General features: G+C 48.3%; 3 protein-coding genes across 3 annotated transcripts; all 3 read left to right on the top strand.

The window, feature by feature from the left end:
• The first annotated feature begins 580 nt into the window (after positions 1-580).
• Positions 581-1,780, top strand: six3b (SIX homeobox 3b). Its single transcript, XM_085903818.1, has 2 exons — positions 581-1,245; positions 1,645-1,780. Exons 1-2 carry the CDS (start codon positions 581-583, stop codon positions 1,778-1,780), a joined length of 801 nt encoding a protein of 266 aa, XP_085759944.1.
• A 1,147-nt stretch (positions 1,781-2,927) lies between these two features.
• Positions 2,928-13,896, top strand: prkcea (protein kinase C, epsilon a). Its single transcript, XM_085903641.1, has 15 exons — positions 2,928-3,986; positions 8,448-8,511; positions 10,199-10,364; positions 10,434-10,468; positions 10,543-10,631; positions 10,705-10,834; positions 10,896-11,038; positions 11,200-11,299; positions 11,615-11,829; positions 11,899-12,072; positions 12,279-12,433; positions 12,506-12,644; positions 12,724-12,912; positions 13,466-13,612; positions 13,741-13,896. The coding sequence occupies exons 1-15, from the start codon at positions 3,642-3,644 to the stop codon at positions 13,888-13,890; spliced, it is 2,241 nt and encodes a 746-aa protein (XP_085759767.1). The 5' UTR covers positions 2,928-3,641; the 3' UTR covers positions 13,891-13,896.
• Positions 13,897-15,132: 1,236 nt separating this feature from the next.
• LOC147039229 (endothelial PAS domain-containing protein 1-like) lies at positions 15,133-18,106 on the top strand. Its single transcript, XM_085903642.1, has 9 exons — positions 15,133-15,244; positions 15,452-15,618; positions 15,696-15,868; positions 16,121-16,205; positions 16,275-16,375; positions 16,586-16,749; positions 16,811-16,917; positions 16,996-17,164; positions 17,239-18,106. The coding sequence occupies exons 1-9, from the start codon at positions 15,219-15,221 to the stop codon at positions 17,279-17,281; spliced, it is 1,035 nt and encodes a 344-aa protein (XP_085759768.1). The 5' UTR covers positions 15,133-15,218; the 3' UTR covers positions 17,282-18,106.
• The last annotated feature ends 337 nt before the right edge of the window (positions 18,107-18,443 follow it).

Raw genomic sequence — 18,443 nt, 5'->3', positions numbered from 1 at the left:
CCGGCCGCTATTTGACTAATGTTAGTACAGCTTTAATCCAAGCGTCGACGAGAATGCGGCTTAGCTCACATTTTAATAATATTAGAGGACAGACAAAAGTGATTAGAGTGGGCGCTGGTGGTCTATCTGCGCAGCTACCTGTCCGTCCATCTGTTCTTTGATTGCTATTTGACCACAGTAGATGTTTTTAGGCAATCGTGTCGAAAGTGATGTGATGAGAAGAAAGTCAAGAATGTCACAAAATTGAAATTATGTTGTATACCATTTCCAGTCTCCATTTGGGTTATCTAAGCTTTTTGGGAAATTTCTCATTATTTTTCATGAAATGTCAACTTTTGGGGAAAAATTAGAACTTTGTTAGAAATATTCCGACTGTTTTTCTCATAGTGCAAATTTATTTTCAATAGTTTCCAATTTCGCCCAGGAATTTGGTTGTGCGTATTTGATTGACAGCTCGCATCTCCGGTCCGTCCAATCAGAAGTGCGAGCGACTGTCCCGCCCCCCCTCCAAGGTGCACTCAAAGAGCGCCTCTCGGAGTGGCTCGTATGCACATGGTCCGTGCGCATCCATCCCCTACACATGGTGTTCAGGTCGCCTCTCGACTTCTTCTCCGCCTCCCGTCTACTCCTTCCCCCCACGGCCAATGCCATCCCCGGCAACCCCCCGGTCTCCTGCGCCCCTCTACCGGGCATGTGCTTCTCGGCCTCGCAGATCGCCAGCGTATGCGAGACGCTGGAGGAAACGGGCGACGTGGAGCGCCTGGCGCGCTTCCTTTGGTCCCTCCCGGTGACCTCGGACGGGCGCGACTCCATCTCGGAGCACGAGTCAGTGCGGCGCGCCCGCGCCGTGGTGGCCTACCACACAGGCAGCTTCCGCGAGCTGTACCGCATTGTGGAGACTCACCGCTTCACGCGCGCTTCCCACGGCAAACTGCAGGCCATGTGGCTGGAGGCGCACTATCGAGAGGCGGAGAAGCTGCGCGGCCGGCCGTTGGGGCCGGTGGATAAGTACCGCGTCCGCAAGAAGTTCCCGCTGCCGCGCACCATCTGGGACGGCGAGCAAAAAACGCACTGCTTTAAGGAACGCACGCGCGGACTTCTGCGCGAGTGGTACCTGCAGGATCCCTACCCAAACCCCGGCAAGAAACGAGAGCTGGCGCACGCTACCGGCCTCACTCCGACCCAGGTGGGGAACTGGTTCAAGAACCGCAGGCAGCGAGATCGAGCCGCGGCGGCCAAAAACAGGTGAGTCGCTCACATCGATTTTCTGGTCATTCTAAGCCTGAATGAAGTCCTCTGATATCAGATCATAATTCGGAGTGGTTTTACCAGCCGAGGGCGGCGCGCCACAGGCGCCTGTGGCCGTACGTAAAAGGCTCATTCACGCGTAAAAGCGCGCAGCCATTCAAACTTGTTGGTTTTGGGTATTTCGGTCAGGCAGAACTAAGTGTGTCTGTCTCAGACGATGATCAGCCAGATTGTCTTCCCATTTGCCCCCCCCCTGCCTATATTTTCAACATTTAAATGTGTTGCCATTGAAACGAATAATTGAAAACTTTTTTTTTTTTTTTTTACATCCAGCTGCTTCAGAATCATTTAGCTCATTTCAAATTGAAGAAAAAAAAATGTGTCTCTCACCCCCAGGTTGCAGCACCACCGTTTGTGTTCTGAGGGCGTGGGTCATCCCCTGGGGGCGTGCAGTCCGAACCTGAACGCGGACCGAGCCGACGGCCAAACACTCCTCTCGGTAACAGACAGTGATTCGGATTTGGATGTGTGACGCTTATCATTGTCCTAAATATTATTATTCTCAATATTCTTGTTATTATTATCATTATGAATATTACATGATGAATAATATTACAAATGTTGGATACTGGATTGAGAAAACACTGGTGGTCCCAACCTGTGGTGAGCAGAAGCAATGCATCTCCCCGGACCCTCATACTCAACTATGCAAGCTTGTTGTATTTGTGCATTGACGTGTGACAATCCACATTTCATGTCTTTTTTTTAAATCATCATATGGTGTCCGCGGATGTAGACAATCATGACTCCTAGTTTAATTTAACGTTGACCTCCACTGTTTTATGTACTTGAAATCAAATGTTTTGTTACTTTATATAAATAAAAGTATTTAATGTATTTCTGTTTTTTTTCATGAGTGTCTTGTTGGCAAAACACACAGCTGGCACCCAGATGCACACACAAATACACAGACTCACGCGATACAAACCATAATTAGGATTGGTTTATTCATATTTTTCTTGAAAAAAAAACTTGAGTAACAGTAAAGACCCGAGTAACAGTAAACCCAGTACCTTTCCGTCATGTTGCAGAGATGAACATGAATCCTAATAATTTTTCAGGCACAATGACGTCACTTATAGGATGCCAGATAAAGCTGGGTGATGAGTCCCGACGGCCAGGAGGGATCGCAATTGCTCAGGTTTACAATACTCCATCCATCCTCCCGTGGCTATTTTGACTAGTGGAAGGGCCGAGGACTCCGCGGAACCTCAGTCGGGTTTCAGCCATACAAATATTTCTTTGATTAACTTCTATTATTTTTATATACTAACTCGTACTGAAAAGGGAAAACTGCATTGGCAATTGTCATCACGCCAACGCCAGGCACTTAAGTGTATAATGCAATTTATAACTTTCATTTGGGTACAGCTGTTGAAAAATTACTTTCTTACTTTTATCAGTTTTTTAAAAAAACATCTGTATTTGTACTTTGGTAGAGAATGTGATTACTTCAGCAACATTTGCGTGAATATAGTACCAAAAGTCCTAAATTGGCATCAACAGTGGTCATACTAACACAACCGCGTGAACGCGCACTACCTCTGTCTTCCTCTCCTCGGGCGCGCGGGCGATGACGCGATTTGCGCATTTCCTGCGGGCACGCGCGGAGACGGGAAGCAGAGGCAGGCGGGGGCGCTCGCGCACGGACAACCGCGCGCGCGCACACACAGAAAAAAATCGAACGGTGGCGAAGAAGCGAACGTGAGTGATGCACTCGTGAACGCCGTGGAACCGAACACACGCAAACCGGGAGGGGGGGGAAAGCGGACGACTCGGAACCGTCGTTCGGACGCGGGAACGAGTTCCGTGAATTGAGCGTTTAAGCGGCGGGAGATTAATCCTTCGAGGCGGACGGAGGAGCGACAGCCCATAGACTCGGGGCCGGAGACTGGAGCGCCAAACCCGGATGGCTAGGCGCGGCTGCTCCCGCTCTCCCCCACCCTGAGCCCGAGTGAGGCACACCGTGGACGTGTGGTGTATATATACGTATGTCAGGGTGGCGGTGGGGGGGCCCCGCAGTAGAAGAAGACAGCTCACGGGAGGCTGCTCGTCGGCGTCCCGGGTTTGAGATCTTCAGCCCTGTTTCCGCTTGTGTCCGAGCATAAACAATCCAGGAGTAGGACGTCTTCTTTCTCGTCATCCTCAGACCAGAATATGTCTGCAGAGTCCAGGCGTCATTATGGGATGTAGCCCCACTGTGGTGTGACCGCCCCCCCCCCCCTCTTCCCCACACTCCCCCATTTCCCCACACCACTCAGTGGAAGGAAACTGCTTGGAAAAGGCAGACGACCCCCAAACAGAAAGCTCAAGGAAGGAAGGAAGTCTCAAACATGCCGGTGTTCAGCGGCCTCCTGAAGGTGCGAGTGTGCGAGGCGGTGGACCTCAAGCCCACCCCATGGGCGCTGCGTCACGCCGTGGGCAAGAGCGGCTCCTTCCTGCTGGACCCCTACCTGGCACTCAACCTAGACCAGACTCGCCTGGGCCAGACGGTCACGCGCACCAAGACCAACAGCCCCGCCTGGCACCAGGAGTTCTGCACCGAGGTGCGCGAGGGCCGTAACCTGGAGCTGTCCGTGTTCCACGACGCGCCCATCGGCTACGACGACTTTGTGGCCAACTGCACCATCCAGCTGGAGGACCTGCTGCAGAACGGGACGAGGCACTACGAGGATTGGGTAGGTGGGCTTCACGGCGGGTTACTCCAGGTCTGCAGTTTGGCTTTCTGAACTTTGTTGTTTGGCTTTTCATAGTCTGTATTGTCAGAACAGCTAAGCTAAAACTCAAAGGTGGTACCAAGTGCTGCCGATAACCAAGTGCCAAATTTGCTGCTATCAAAACCAGGTACTGTAGTACTACAACTAATTGCCAGTTTAAATCCAGTACTGCCAAAGAAAGATGTCAGACAAACAACTAGCAAATACCATCAACCCAAATCCCAAATCAGCTCCTATTTAAAGTGTGTCCTGATGTATTTCTGTTGAATTAAAAATTGTGCAGCACCCCATCTAATTTACCACATCCCATCCTCCCTCCACAATTCTTCACATTCCTCTCGAGGCTGGAGAGAACGGTAAGTTTCATTCCCAAGCGTTCAGGTCAGGAGGCGCATGTAGCGCCCCCCCCCCGCCTTGACCCCCCCCATGAAGCTTCTTCTCATGTAATCAGATTTGAGTCGATACCGTGATGTCTGAACGGCGCATCCGTATGCCGCCACGTATAAAAGGGCCCGTTTGTTCATGGGCCGGAGAGTTTGTCCTCAGCGACAACATGTGATCTCGTCCACAGACGAACCACCCCCGCGGCCCCCCGCTCTCAAGCACTTTTGTTTTATCTCGTCTCACTTTGTGTTCCAACAAAAGGGGAATTTTGACTGAGCCTCTGGGTTCAATTAGCTGCACGTGCGCTGGACTATTTAAACCCGCTTAACAAATCAGGTCTAAGTTACACACTAAACCAGATACTACCAGCATTCAGCTACAATCAGATATGACCAAAAACAAGTGACAGTACTTCAAAAAAAAGCGGGCGCTCAACTACTTAGTACCAAGACAAAGGTAGGACCAATTCTGACCCATTCGCTCAATGGGGCGTTGCATTTCTCCATTTACCGCAGCGTAATCTTTCAAAGTGGTCTCACTAAAACCAGTCCAAAACAGATTTTGTTTTTTTAAATCATCATTTTGCTCAACCGTGCAATAAGCAACGCTTATGTAACCTTTGGCTTCATACCTTAGCCGCTAAATGGGGGCAGGCACGCTGCGCCGTCTGTCCAAGCTAAGGTCAGCCCATATGGATTCCTCTGTCGATTGAGCGCCCTGGTATTGATAAGCTCGCCGCTCAATCATTACATCACAGCGATACAGCCCCCACTCCTCGACGGCCATTGGTGCGCCCTTCCTATTGTTTACAATCCCGAGTGACTGATCCTCGACGTCGTTGCATCCAATCTGTAATGTTTTTTTTAATGAGGATTTCCCCCCCCAATGTACTGAAATTAGTGGAAGACTGCCGTTAGTGGGCTTCTTTCATAATAATTGCGTCAGAAACAAAAAAAAACAATGTAATTATTGGAAAGTAACAATTTGTGAGGGTTTATTATTTATCAGCAAATACTAGAAGATAGTAACACACAGTAGTTTACAGAAAAAACATGAAAACATCTTAAAGTTCAACTCCAGCTAAGCTAAAAAAGCTCCTGTTCTTTTCTATCCATCCATCCCGGACTTGCCGCCGGCGCCATGGCACGGGTGAAATATTAACCAGGCTTTGATGCTTATTAATTGACCCCCCCCCCCCCCGCCCAGCGTTCTCCCACCGGCAGTCATTGAGATGCTGTGTGAAGAACGTCACTATGGCGACGCTGACAGGCCGTCCGTCCCCTCATTTACAGCCTCTCACCTGCGGACCAAGAGCAGGAAGGTGGTCTTCAAAAAGATTCATCAGCAACTTTGGGGGAAAATGATAACATAACATAACATACTCTACCAAGAACGGGCATAACCATTAAAACCAGCTATTTATTGAAAGATAAAATCCCCAAACCGGGTCCTTTTATTTCTCTTTCATCATCTTTTTTTCCCTGGCAACGACTTGTTTTGTGTTTACTGTCATCAAGATGACACGGTAGCCGTCATAAAGAATGCCTGGCGTGTATGCGGAGGAAGCTAAAGGAGAACATCTTAACGTAGTCAAAATGGGGAATTTGACTCTCATCATGTCCACACTTGCTGTTTCCATCACAGAATCAGTCATGCCAAGCTTAACCAAACACACACACACACACGGACGGATACCAAAAAACAAAATAATAGCATTTTCCTTGAAGGAGAAAAAAAATTCGATGAAAATCAGGATTTGTGTTTTTCTGAAAATAAATGTGATCTTTTCACGAAAGGATATATTTTCCACTTCACCTAATCAGAGCCTCGCTGCCTCCGCCAGCCACACTGTGCAGCTCCTCTTACATGATTAGCCGTCTATGATGTTGCATTAAAGTTGCATGAGGCGCATGCTGCTTCACTCGCCGTTTACCTTCTCGTGTGTGCCGCCCATCGGAGTGACCTGGATTTCGCCATCCGTGGCGCTGATCTGAGTAGAAACAATGGACCAGCACAGTCCGTTTGAATTAATAGCACACAAACAATGATGTGTTTTCATGTTTGGACTGAAAACATCATTTCAGTGTTCACAGGGTGGGGGAATGCTAACCTTAAGGCTAAAAAGATGGAATCACAAGAGTCATTCCGAGTCAGCAGTCGGGCAAACTGGAGAGATCGGAAGTCTTGCTTAAAGCGGCCTTGGCCTGGAATTTTTTTTTTCCTGTGTATTTTCATCTCTGCGTGCAATTTTGTGTCTGTCTAATCCTATTTGTTTTATTGTCATGTGTTTTTCAGCAACGTTGATGTGTGTGTTCGCAGACACCTCACACTCGCTTGTGAAGGCCGTGCGCACACACACACACACACACACACACACACACACACACACACACACACACACACACACACACACACACACACAGTAGCAGGCAAGTTGTAGTGCGAGTGTGTCGGCGCTCCCTCGGCGTCCACGGCGAAACGTGTCATGTGACAGATGGGTGTGGGAGGCGGCTTGTCAATGAGACTAAATTCTCCGCCAAGGGCCGTTGTCTGAGTGGGAGGAGGGGGGGTGAGGCAGGGTGAGCGAGCCACTTGCACTTTATCGATACAATGCGTGCTTTAGCTGGCCTGTCTGTGCCGCAAATGGTGTGTGTGCGTGTGTTCGCTAGTGTCAACCTTGCCCCCCAATACGTGGTGGAGTTTTAAAATCAATTTTCCCCATTGAAATGAATTAAAATACCGTTAATCCGTTCCAGCGGCCATAAAAAAACGGGACCTGTGGATATTACATTTGAAAAAAAAAGTTGTGTTGAATGGTGGCCTCCATCACAAGTCCATTTTATAGGCATCACACGCACTCGTACGAGTTTGTGAAGTTAGCTGTCTCCTCCCGCTGGTATGTGCTTGCTAATTGGACTAACAAGATTACTGAGGCCGACTAGATTCTCCGGCACTCTCCTCCCATCTTTTGTAGCTAGGCTGAGGTGTGTGTGTGTGTGTGTGTTGGGGGCTGGTTGGGTGTCACACTGCCAAGAGTCTGTCAGAATCCAAAATAAATTTTGTAACTACGCATCTTGTGGCGGATGCCGTCATTGAAAATGTTGCAAGACCAACATTAGCACGTAGTGGCCTAGCATGCTCATTGTTTCTTACCGTATGTTCAACTTCTGTATCATTCATGAACTTTCAAATTTGTGGTTGTTTGCACAGTCGATAAACTGGCCTTGCGATGAGATTTACTGACCCTAAAGGGAACCTGAAGGCATCACGTCATCCTCCAGTTCCCCAAAGGTGGCAGAGTGCTTCTCTCTGGCGTTAATATCCTGGCGAGTTATGCAAGAGGCAGCATTTGAGGATTAGCGCCTGGTTTTCAAGGCTAGCGGATCGACAGCAAGAATCCCAGTGGCATTATTGCCGATGCCTTTGACGCAATAAGAAAATTGAAAACTAGCAATCTTGACATTGTGCTGATTGTCTTGGTGGTGAAAGGGTGGCCAATGATATATATATATTTTTTTTGCTGTCTCATATTTATCTGTTAGCCGCACATTGCATCTTTGACGCGGCGCTGATGTGCGAGTTGGGCCGCTTGCATAAGAGGATCTGCGGTTGTCCTGGAGCTTAGCCAACGATTTAATGCCCCCCCCATTTTGTTTTTTATTCATGCTCGCGTTCCTCATGCCTCCCCCCCAATTTTAATCTGAGTAATTGCATGTGTATTCTAAGGGGATGATGTCATAAATTCTTGAATAATTTGGTTGGATGATGTCTTTTATAACGGGGTCTTAATCTCTCCTCGTAATCTCACACCCGAGCACACTGGCTCCATTCAATGTGTTTTTAGAGAAGCACTTTGTGGCCTGAATGCAATCGCTCACAAAATAAATAAAATTCATGAAAAGTTTCCTTTGCAATTATGTTTAACTTAGCTGAGTACCGATACCGGGTGCAGGTATCAGGCCGATATTTGAAGGTATCGGGTACTCGTGGAAACTACCGATACCAAAATTCAACCATTGTTTTCTTGCTTTTGCTTAGATTGACTTGGAGCCGGAGGGGAAGGTGTACGTGGTCATTGACCTGTCTGGATCTTCCACTGAGGGTAAGCAATTCAATTCATTTGCAAGCTCTTCCACCGTATACTGTAAAAAGCCACGAAACAAACGTTGCTTGAAAAACAATATAGGATTCAGACTACTGTACAGCATCTATAATTGAAGTCGCAGGATGAAAAAGTAAGTAGCCGTGAGTGGCGTTCCGTGTCGATCCATAAAGACTTCCAAGGCATACATTAGACAACATCCTGCGGCCATTTTGTTTCCTCAAAGGACGCATTGCAAGTCTTATTTCCCTGGTAAAAGAAGAGTTTGCACCTACACCTGTGAGCACCCCCCTGCCTCCCCCCCTCACCCCTACCGCCCGCTTATAAATAGACACGCTGCCTTCCGGTGGGAGTGTGTGCATGCGTATGGATGTGGGTAGGGGGGGAGGAGGCGGGAGGTTCTCCGTGGCGACGGGACAGGGAGGGAGGACGTTCTTAAAATAGCAGGTGAGATGGAGCTAAGGATTACGCACATGCGCGTCTAAGAGACGCCGGCATCTCGGTCGCCATTGGACACGCCGGCCGTGACCTCACGCTTGAGCGGCCACGCCCACTCTTGAACTTCCTGCCAGAGTTCATCTGGCTGGAGCGGGTGCAGATGTACACAAGTGCCGTGTGTATATATATATATATGTGTGTCCTGCGCTCACTCTTGTCGTCATTTTCTTGCAGGAGGCAAATAATCTGACCTAATCTGACCATCTGCACTCCCTCGCTCCTCCATCTTTATTCTTAACGTCCGTGATTTCATTATGCCCGCTATCTCGCCACTATTAAGCAAACATAATCATCACAAGCCAGTGTGCAACTCAAATGTATGCTGATTCCAAGATTCTTTTATTTTTTTTAATCCCAAATGGTTTATGTGTTTAATGTTAGTGTCCGCTCGCTCATGACGGGATGGATTACCGCCATACTTGTGTGTGTGTGCGTGCACATTCCATGCAGAGTGCGTCTGTCGCCACGACGATCCCGCTCTGCTGTTGTTAAGCCTCATCAACCTTTTTTGTCTTCCTCTACGTGCGTCTGCGTGTGTGTGGACAGATGGATGATGTATTATGTAAAACAAAAGTGATCCCACTGATGGCCTGTTTAGCTTGTTTAGCTGTCTCCACCCTCTGGCCAGCATCTCACACACACACACTGTGCAGTTAGCTCGTGAGCTATGCCAACACCATGACAATGTTGATCCTGGGGTTTCTTAATTTACACAATGACTTGGTGTTGTTGAACTTTCCAAGCGGGGAGGTGATGTTGCACAGACGCAAGCTGTCTTCCAAATGGAAGGCTGTTAGCTTGCGCTAGCCGCTGTATGCGTGTGTCCCTCGATATCTCGCCGTTAATTGAGCTCTGGAGGAGTAAGCACATCTCTTCCTCACCCGGGAGCTTGAGGGAGGTAAAGTAGGACGCCGGCAAATGTGCGGCGTGTGTGGGAGGCGTGCTCGCGGAGGCGCTTCTCTCGTCTTCAGGTTGCCCTCCGAAAGAGCTCGTCTCTTCTGGGGAAGCCAACCAGCCGCCTAGCGCGTGAGGAGGAGTATTTTTATTTTAACACGGCTTGCGCCGCCTCCCACACGTCGAGGTATAAATAGCGGCGGCCACCGGGAACCGACGCCCGCCCTTCTTTACATGACAGAAACATCTTCCGTTTGGTGCCTGACTTATTTGTGCCCCCCTGTTCTCCACGCAGCCTCGGGAGCCAACGACAATGAGGAGCGCGTTTTCCGGGAGCGGATCGGTCCGCGTCGCCGCCAAGGTGCGGTGCGCCGGCGTGTCCATCAAGTTAATGGACACAAGTTCATGGCCACCTACCTGCGGCAGCCCACCTACTGCTCGCACTGCAGAGACTTTATCTGGTACACACACACACACCTCATGTTGTGTGTTTTAATGACAACACGATAACATTCATTTCTCTTTAATAGGGGCGTCCTGGGGAAGCAAGGCTACCAGTGTCAAGGTGAGTCCTTGTCCAAGTCTCACAACTCTTAATCTCCACAAAAAAATGACGTTTTTTTTTTTTTTCTCCACCAGTCTGCACGTGCGTGGTCCATAAGCGCTGCCACGAGCTCATCATCACCAAGTGCGCCGGCATGAAGAAGCAGGAGGACACCCCGGAGGAGGTAAGCCAAGCCGTGGTATTTGTCCCAAAGCGCAGCCGGTGAGCTGTGGGTTCCTGTCTGGCTCCCCCTGCAGGTTGGCTCGCAGCGCTTCAGCGTCAACATGCCGCACAAGTTCAGCATCCACAACTACAAGGTGCCCACCTTCTGCGACCACTGCGGCTCGCTGTTGTGGGGCCTCCTCAGGCAGGGCCTGCAATGCAAAGGTGAGTTTTGTCAACACCAACATTTTGGCCAGAGATCCAATTGCTTCAAATCTGTGCGCAGTGTGTAAGATGAACGTGCATAGGCGTTGCGAGAAGAACGTGGCCCCCAATTGCGGCGTGGACGCCCGAGGCATCGCCAAGGTCCTGTCCGACCTGGGAGTCACGCCCGACAAGATCTCCAACACGGCTCAGCGTCGCAGGAAGGTAAATGGAAAAAAGTGAAGAAAGCCATTTGCTACATAAGCCTCAGCTTCATAAATGGCAAATCGAAGGCAATTTTTACTCTTGCCTGTGGGCAAAAAGCTTAAACACGCAGGATTATTTTTTTTTTTTTTCAAACCACTGCCATTACTTGTTTTCTGCAGTTGACGCCCGGGCAAGACACTCCCCAATCTCCTCCGGAGCTTTCGCAGACGGAGAATAGCTTCAGCCAGCCGGCTATCCCCACCTCGCCGTCCCAGCAGGGTAAATATCCAAGAACGGTTCATTTGATCCAAAAAAGGTCACATGATTCTCACAAAGATGGAGTTTTTAATATAAGAAAGCAAAGAAATGAGTTTGGCACTCCATGCGAACAACGTTGCGGGTTCTAACGCGCCGCCCACCGCCATTTGCTCCTCGCAGTTAGTCATCACCGCCTCACACTTTTCCTCGCACAAGTTGACTCGGTTTGTTCTACAAAGTGTCTTTGCCGACGCCCTTAAAGAAAACTTGTTTCTTCATCGGTCTCGCCGTTGGATATTTTCCATTCAGGATTGGTCTCAAAATGTTCTCAAACAGATTTGGCCGAGTCGGATCGGCTGCAGGACACGCTGTCACTGGACCAGCAGGGACCCCAGCACTCCTCCTCGTCCTCTTTGTCCTCCTCCGCCACCTCTACCACCTCGTTGTCCACCGCCTCGTCGTTGGCCAGCCGCGAGAACGGACAGAACCAGAGGAAGACCCTCAAGGACTTCAACTTGATCAAGGTTCTCGGGAAAGGCAGCTTCGGCAAGGTTTGTTTTTCTAGCGTGATGGGGTGTGGTGGTGAAGGCTGGTCCTATCGCTCGGTGTCCCGCTTTTAGGTGATGCTGGCCGAGCTGAAGGGGACGGAGGAGGTGTACGCCGTCAAGGTTCTGAAGAAGGACGTGATCCTGCAGGACGACGACGTGGACTGCACCATGACGGAGAAGCGCATCCTGGCTCTAGCCCGTCGACACCCCTACCTCACCCAGCTCTACTGCTGCTTCCAGACCCGAGTAGGACGCATCTTCACTTAAGACCAGCCTATGTGGCCTTAAAATCAAATTGTTTCAAAAATCACATTTCAGAGTGTAATTGAATAACATTTTTATTTGAAATCCAATTTCTGAGTGTAATTATTATTATTTTTTTTAAAACAAAAGAATGTGACATTATTAAACAGGAAAAAAAACGAAAAGGCTCACAGATTCCTCCCCGGCAGGACCGCTTGTTCTTCGTCATGGAGTACGTGAACGGCGGCGACCTGATGTTCCAGATTCAGCGCTCGCGCAAGTTCGACGAGCCTCGCTCGCGCTTCTACGCCGCCGAAGTCACGTCGGCGCTCATGTTCCTGCACCGAAACGGCGTCATCTACAGGTGGGTGGAAAAAATTGCACATTTGCAACCGCCCCCTCCTGGCCTCACAAATGCATCGGTCGGCTCTGTCAGGGACTTGAAGCTGGACAACATCCTGCTGGACGCCGAGGGCCACTGCAAACTGGCCGACTTCGGCATGTGCAAGGAGGGCATCATGAACGGCGTGACCACCACCACCTTCTGCGGCACGCCCGACTACATCGCCCCTGAGGTGAACGCAGGCCACGCCCACAAATTGACCACAAATCATCCACAAAAATCTTGAAAAGTGCCTTTTTTTGTATTTTTAGATCCTGCAGGAGCTGGAGTACGGAGCCTCGGTGGACTGGTGGGCGCTGGGGGTCCTGATGTACGAGATGATGGCGGGCCAGCCGCCGTTCGAAGCTGACAACGAGGACGACCTGTTCGAGTCCATCTTGCACGACGACGTCCTATACCCCGTGTGGCTCAGCAAGGAGGCCGTCTCCATCCTGCGAGCGGTACAAAACATTTTTGAATCATAGAAGAAGAAAGTAGGATTTTTTTTGTTTGTTTGTTTTTCTCGATATTGTTTTCAATGACCGTGGCACCGGCACAAACGTTTCATTCACATTTCCCAGAGAAAGTGCACTTGACGCCTTTTGGTGATGAGGTGTTAGAATTCACACACAAAAAAAAAAGTCAGTCAGAGGTTGCGAACGCTAACAACGTGATCATAGAGCCACAAATTGCTGTTGCTGCACTTGACGGACGGCGGGACAAAAGCGACGCCTGCTTTCAGCGGCGGGAAACCGGCGCCCCCCCGGCTGACCCGTCTCATTAGACGCCTCTTCGCACCATTATCGCCGCAAACGCACTAGCGATTAACGCCCGGCCCGTTCTGTCCCCGCCATTTAGCAAATAGAAGAGATGAAGGGGTTCCTCGTATGCCGTGAACCGTTAAACTCCTACTGGGAAATTTGTGGAATCTGTTACGGCGTGTGTGTGCGTGAGCAGAGGCGGATCATAAAATAAACCTGCACATAAAATACGTATGATTGTTTATGTGTGTAGTTCATGACCAAGAATCCGGCCAAGCGTCTGGGTTGCGTGGTGAGCCAAGGCTGCGAGGAGGCCATCAAGACGCACCCCTTCTTCCGTGAGATCGACTGGCTGCTGCTGGAGCAGAGGAAAGTGCGACCCCCCTTCAAGCCGCGCATTGTAAGCGACACCCACCGCCTTAGCGAGAGATGAGTGGAAAGCTCCATCCGATTCAAATTGAAGACAATGTATCGCTCTTCCACTAGATGGCAGAAGGTCATTATCCTGTACATTTGGCTTCTCCGTAGAAAACCAAGCGCGACGTGAACAACTTTGACCAGGACTTCACCAAGGAGGACCCCGTGCTCACGCCCACCGACGAGGCCATCATCCGGCAGATCAACCAGGAGGAGTTCAAGGACTTCTCCTACTGTGCCCCTGATGAGACTCACACCTAACACACACAAACACACACCTTCTGGCGCCGTGGTTACTTTACATGCGTTGTCGTCGTCGTTCTTGTCGTTGCCTGGATTTTATGATAAATATGCACATCTGCTTGAAAACACTTTGACACACACACACACACACACTCACTTTAGACGGCTTCTTCCTCCCCGCAGAGCGCCTGTATACTGTACATATAAATCCAGATATTAGCCTGTGTCGTGTATTGTGTCGCTGTCGTCCGCAAGCTTGTTGCGCATGGACAAGCACCCCCCCCCCTGAAAGACCCCCGGTGTCTTTTAACGGCCCTCATTAGGGACCCGACTCCCCTCCGTTTTGTGCAATATAGCCCTCTCTCATATCTTTCTATATGATATATTTTATGGCTTTTTTTTCTTTTTGTAATCATTCCCGATTGGTCTGAACGACGCTTGTGTCCATCCAATGAATGTGCAGCTTACTCACAGGCTATTGAACTAATTACGACGTTTTGTCCCGAATGTACATTTTGGCTCGTGCGCGCGCGTGCGTGCGTGCCTGTGTGTGTGTGCGTGTGTGTGTGTGAGCGTTTCCACAGTTACCAGCAGTGTTCCCCCGCTTCCCCTTGCAGCCAAACTGCTTGCTTTACTTTTTCTTTTTTGAAATTCTAATTATTATTATTGTAAAGTGTATTATCCGAGCGACATGTTTGTGTATATTACTCTTAACTATACTATTGTAGGTCTGTTACAGCCTGAGTGAAAGGACCAGCAGTTGAATTACCTCACATTTCCACCACCCATACAAACAGTGGCGCAACTAATGCGCATGCCAGAAAGTCGCCACTGTACTCATCCACACACAAAACACGTATTTACACAAGGACTGTTGTTGCGTGCACTGTAATTGGGAGCGGGGGCAACGTTGGGAGGGGTTTGGGGTTGGGGGGGGCGTGTGTGTGCGTGCGTGTGCATCTAGTGAAGCTTCGCGCAATCCAGGGATTAGCCTGATCCCGGTCACACTATCTTACATTGTGCCAAAAAGAAAATACGGAAAACAAACCAATGTAGTGCGATGGCAGCCAGGCCCTGTCGTCTGTCTGCTGTCCGTCTGTCTGCTCTGACTCCAATAAAATGACAAGAAGAGAAAAAACAAAACAGCACTGAATTTTTGTCAGCGCTCCTCCCGCATCCTTCCTTCCTTTCAAGCTTGTGAAGCCGGTTCTGTTGCGTAGAGAGGGGAGGGGAACAGAGCGAAGGGGAGGGGGATGCGCTTTCTTCTATGCGTGACCTTTGAACTGCAGTTCAGTCGTTGCTTTCTAATTGACTGACGGACAGACAAACTTGACGGCCGCAACGTGATGAGAGCTGACAAGGAGAGGAGAAGGTAAATTGACTTTTATTTATTGGATCTTTTTTTTTTTATTATTAAATTGTATTATTTGGCTTTGCTTGTAATGATGAATTAACAAAGTCTATAAACGTAACAAAAAGAAAGAAATAAATTCATTTAGTCATTTATTTAGGGCTGTACATTCCGCTGTAAATTTGACTGGGTGTGTAGACTTTTTCGACGTTTCATTCTTTCCGGCAGGGCGATCAGTCGCGAGGCAGCCAGGCGGAGGAGACGAGTGGAGTCGGACGTGTTTGGCGATTTGCGCCGCCTGCTGCCGTTGCAAGCGTCCATCAGAGATCACCTGGATAAGCCGTCCATCATCCGTCTGGCGCTTTGCTACATTCGACTCAAAACGCTCCTACAAGGTGATGTGCTCTCAATACAATTTTTGGGTCATTCTGTGTGACTCACAAATACTGATGTCATCCGTCCCAATCCGCAGACAACTTGTACGCGTCACAGTTTTTCCGTCTGGATTTGAAGGGCGCCACGGAGGCCGTAGAGGAGACTGGTATCTACCTGACCATCCTGGAGGGATTTGTGATGGTGCTGTCTCTCGAGGGGGACATGATGTTCCTGTCCGACAACGTCAGCCGCTACCTGGGACTCACGCAGGTACACACGCATTCATCCAGTTTGTCCTTTGCATCAGACATACTTATGATTTATTTTATATGATATTTCTTTCGATTGATATACTGCATTTGTATAATTTCATTCGATTATTGTCTTTTGTTTGTATTCATAATTAGTTTTCTTATTTTTTCTTCTTCTGTGTCCGAAATAAAAATATTTATTAGTAGTATGCACAGACACAAAGGTGGAAATTTCTATTCAAGATTTTTGTGACCCCCCCCCCCCATTTAGACTGAACTGATGGGAAACAACATTTTTGAGTTTACTCACCCGTATGACCACAAAGAAATCAAAAGTAACCTTCGCCTCTCTGCAGGTTTGTGAGTATTTGTTGAAGGCAAACCAAATTGATTTGTTATTAAATGATTTTGTTTGTTTGTTTAAGAGGAGTTTTGGAGCAACGCAAAGCGTGACTTTGTGGTGAGGATTAAAAGCACCCTAAACCTCCGAGGACAGAACTCCAGCATCAAGTCAGCCACGTGGAAGGTTGTGCACAAATGATTATTTTCACATTTTTCTTTTGAAACATATTTTGCTTTTATTTTTAAAAAAAGCTCATTGTTGATTTTGTACTTTAAATTACAATTTTTTTGTTTTTTTTTTACTCCATCATATTTTTGTTTGTACTATTTCTTTTCAGTGCCATTTTGTAATTTTGGGGGCTTTTCTTTCTTTTGTCCTCACCTACGGTGGTAGGTGCTGCAGTGCCAGGGCCGAGCGAGATCTTGCGCCGCCCCCTTCCTGGCCTCCTGCCTGCTGCTCACCTGTCGTCCTCTTCCCGTGTCTCACACGTTCCTCTGCGCTCGCACCTTCAACAGCCAGCACAGCATGGACATGAGGTTCACGCACTGCGACCACAGGTGAGTGCAAACACTTGAACATTTCATTTAGCTTGATCTAATTGTGTGTGCGCGTGTGAAGCGTCTTGTCAATTTTAGGGTACACCTCTCACGAGCTGGTGGGCCGCTCCATATATGAGCTTTGTCATACGCTGGACACAATCTGTTTGACCAAATATCACGTCGACTGTAAGTCTTAAAGGTGAAGCAGCGTGTGATTGTTATCCCATGTTGTTTTTTTAACTACTTTTGAATTTTTTTTTGCAGTGTACTCAAAGAGCCAGTCAGTCAGCGGCCGCTACAGGATGCTCGTGAAGGGCGGCGGCTATGTGTGGGTGGAGAGCCACAGCGCCGTGGTACCGATGGTCCGGGCGTCCAAGTCCAGAACCGAAACCCCGCAGCATCTTATGGTCCTCTGCGTCACCTACGTGCTAAGGTATCGGCACAAATCTTTGTTTGCGACATTGAGGCAATATGACAATTATCCCGACGTGTTTATTTGTACGACAGCGACGTGGAGGAGCCGTTCCTGCAGCTCTCAGTGGACCAATGATCGGAATGTGAGCAGAGAAGCAGCCGAAGAACTGATCCAAACTTTCAAATGGTTTTTCTCGGTTTGCAATCATTGCAATTTTCATGCATGTCTGTCTGACACTTGAGACTGATTGTTGATGCTTTTGATTGTGGTCGTCGATAATCTGGCCGCAGTGAGCGAGAGTGACGTAAGCGACCCGTTTGACTCCTTCTTGACCTCTCCCTTTACTTCCTTTGGGGTTTCCTTCTGGGTCACTTGACACGTGGACTGACAGCAAAGACGTCTGACATTGGCTATGCACACTCACACACACACGCGTGTATAATGCGATGGGGAGATGTGAGCAGACGTGAGGTGAAGCCGCAACTTCCTGAATGAAGACGCTCGGTAGGAGAGTTCTCGTGGGAACTTTTTCAACTTTTTACCTCTGGGCCCTCTCACGTAGAGACATACGCAAACACACAGTTTCAGTTCAACTGACTTTACAGAAGACATTCTCAGGATAAAATGCAGATGAATTCTAGTCGTTTTCTAATTAAAACAGCAATATATTTTCTTTGACTAACTAACACTTAACCTTATGCAAGTTTAGTTTATTTTATTTGGGAGTAGACTAGAGTATCTGTAGAAAAGCCATGCAAGCAGCCTGGACTCGAACCCAAAATATCTGACCTGCCAGACAAACATTCTAAAGCATTCCAATAAATAATACTTCTACATTTTGTTTCTGCGTCAAGGGGCTGTGACCTGTGGCTTTGCATGCATAGCTGATGCAGCAGTGTAGTGTGGAAAGACACTGGCGCCCTCTTGTGGTCATTTGTTGTCAGTAAAAAATAAAATGTATAGTAAAGCAATGCTTCGCACTATTGAGTCAAGTCATTTATTCGCGCTACCGAGAGAGGTGGAGCCACCGGTCAAATGTGTATATTTTTTTTCTGACCAGTTGCTAGGCAACATGTTGACTTTTTACCATTTAATGATCCCTTTAAAAGGGGTTGCCATGGAGATGCAATGCTTTTGTAGTCATAATTAAAAGGAAGGCAAATAATATATGATTTGAAGATATTACAATATTCTAACAATGATATTTTCCATGCAGTGTTGCATGTTCCAAGACAATATTTAGCTTGGAAAAGGTATATTTTGGACATTGAAGAATAATAAAACTATTCCAAATCAA

The sequence above is a fragment of the Syngnathus leptorhynchus genome, chromosome 22 (genome assembly GCF_054491065.1).
Source record: "Syngnathus leptorhynchus isolate UIUO chromosome 22, UIUO_Slep, whole genome shotgun sequence".
NCBI lineage: Eukaryota > Metazoa > Chordata > Actinopteri > Syngnathiformes > Syngnathidae > Syngnathus > Syngnathus leptorhynchus.
The sequence above is the reverse complement of the archived record's forward strand: the minus strand, read 5'-3'. Positions and strand labels throughout refer to the sequence as shown.

Excerpts from the sequence above, each read along its gene's own strand:
- six3b (XM_085903818.1), top strand. The coding sequence starts at position 581 with ATGGTGTTCAGGTCGCCTCTCGACTTCTTCTCCGCCTCCCGTCTACTC. Across the intron at positions 1,246-1,644 it reads GCCGCGGCGGCCAAAAACAG|GTTGCAGCACCACCGTTTGT; the intron begins GTGAGTCGCTCA and ends TCTCACCCCCAG.
- prkcea (XM_085903641.1), top strand. The coding sequence starts at position 3,642 with ATGCCGGTGTTCAGCGGCCTCCTGAAGGTGCGAGTGTGCGAGGCGGTG. Across the intron at positions 10,365-10,433 it reads CACTGCAGAGACTTTATCTG|GGGCGTCCTGGGGAAGCAAG; the intron begins GTACACACACAC and ends TCTCTTTAATAG. Across the intron at positions 12,645-12,723 it reads CCGACTACATCGCCCCTGAG|ATCCTGCAGGAGCTGGAGTA; the intron begins GTGAACGCAGGC and ends TTGTATTTTTAG.
- LOC147039229 (XM_085903642.1), top strand. The coding sequence starts at position 15,219 with ATGAGAGCTGACAAGGAGAGGAGAAG. Across the intron at positions 15,869-16,120 it reads GCTACCTGGGACTCACGCAG|ACTGAACTGATGGGAAACAA; the intron begins GTACACACGCAT and ends CCCCCCATTTAG. Across the intron at positions 17,165-17,238 it reads TGCGTCACCTACGTGCTAAG|CGACGTGGAGGAGCCGTTCC; the intron begins GTATCGGCACAA and ends TTTGTACGACAG.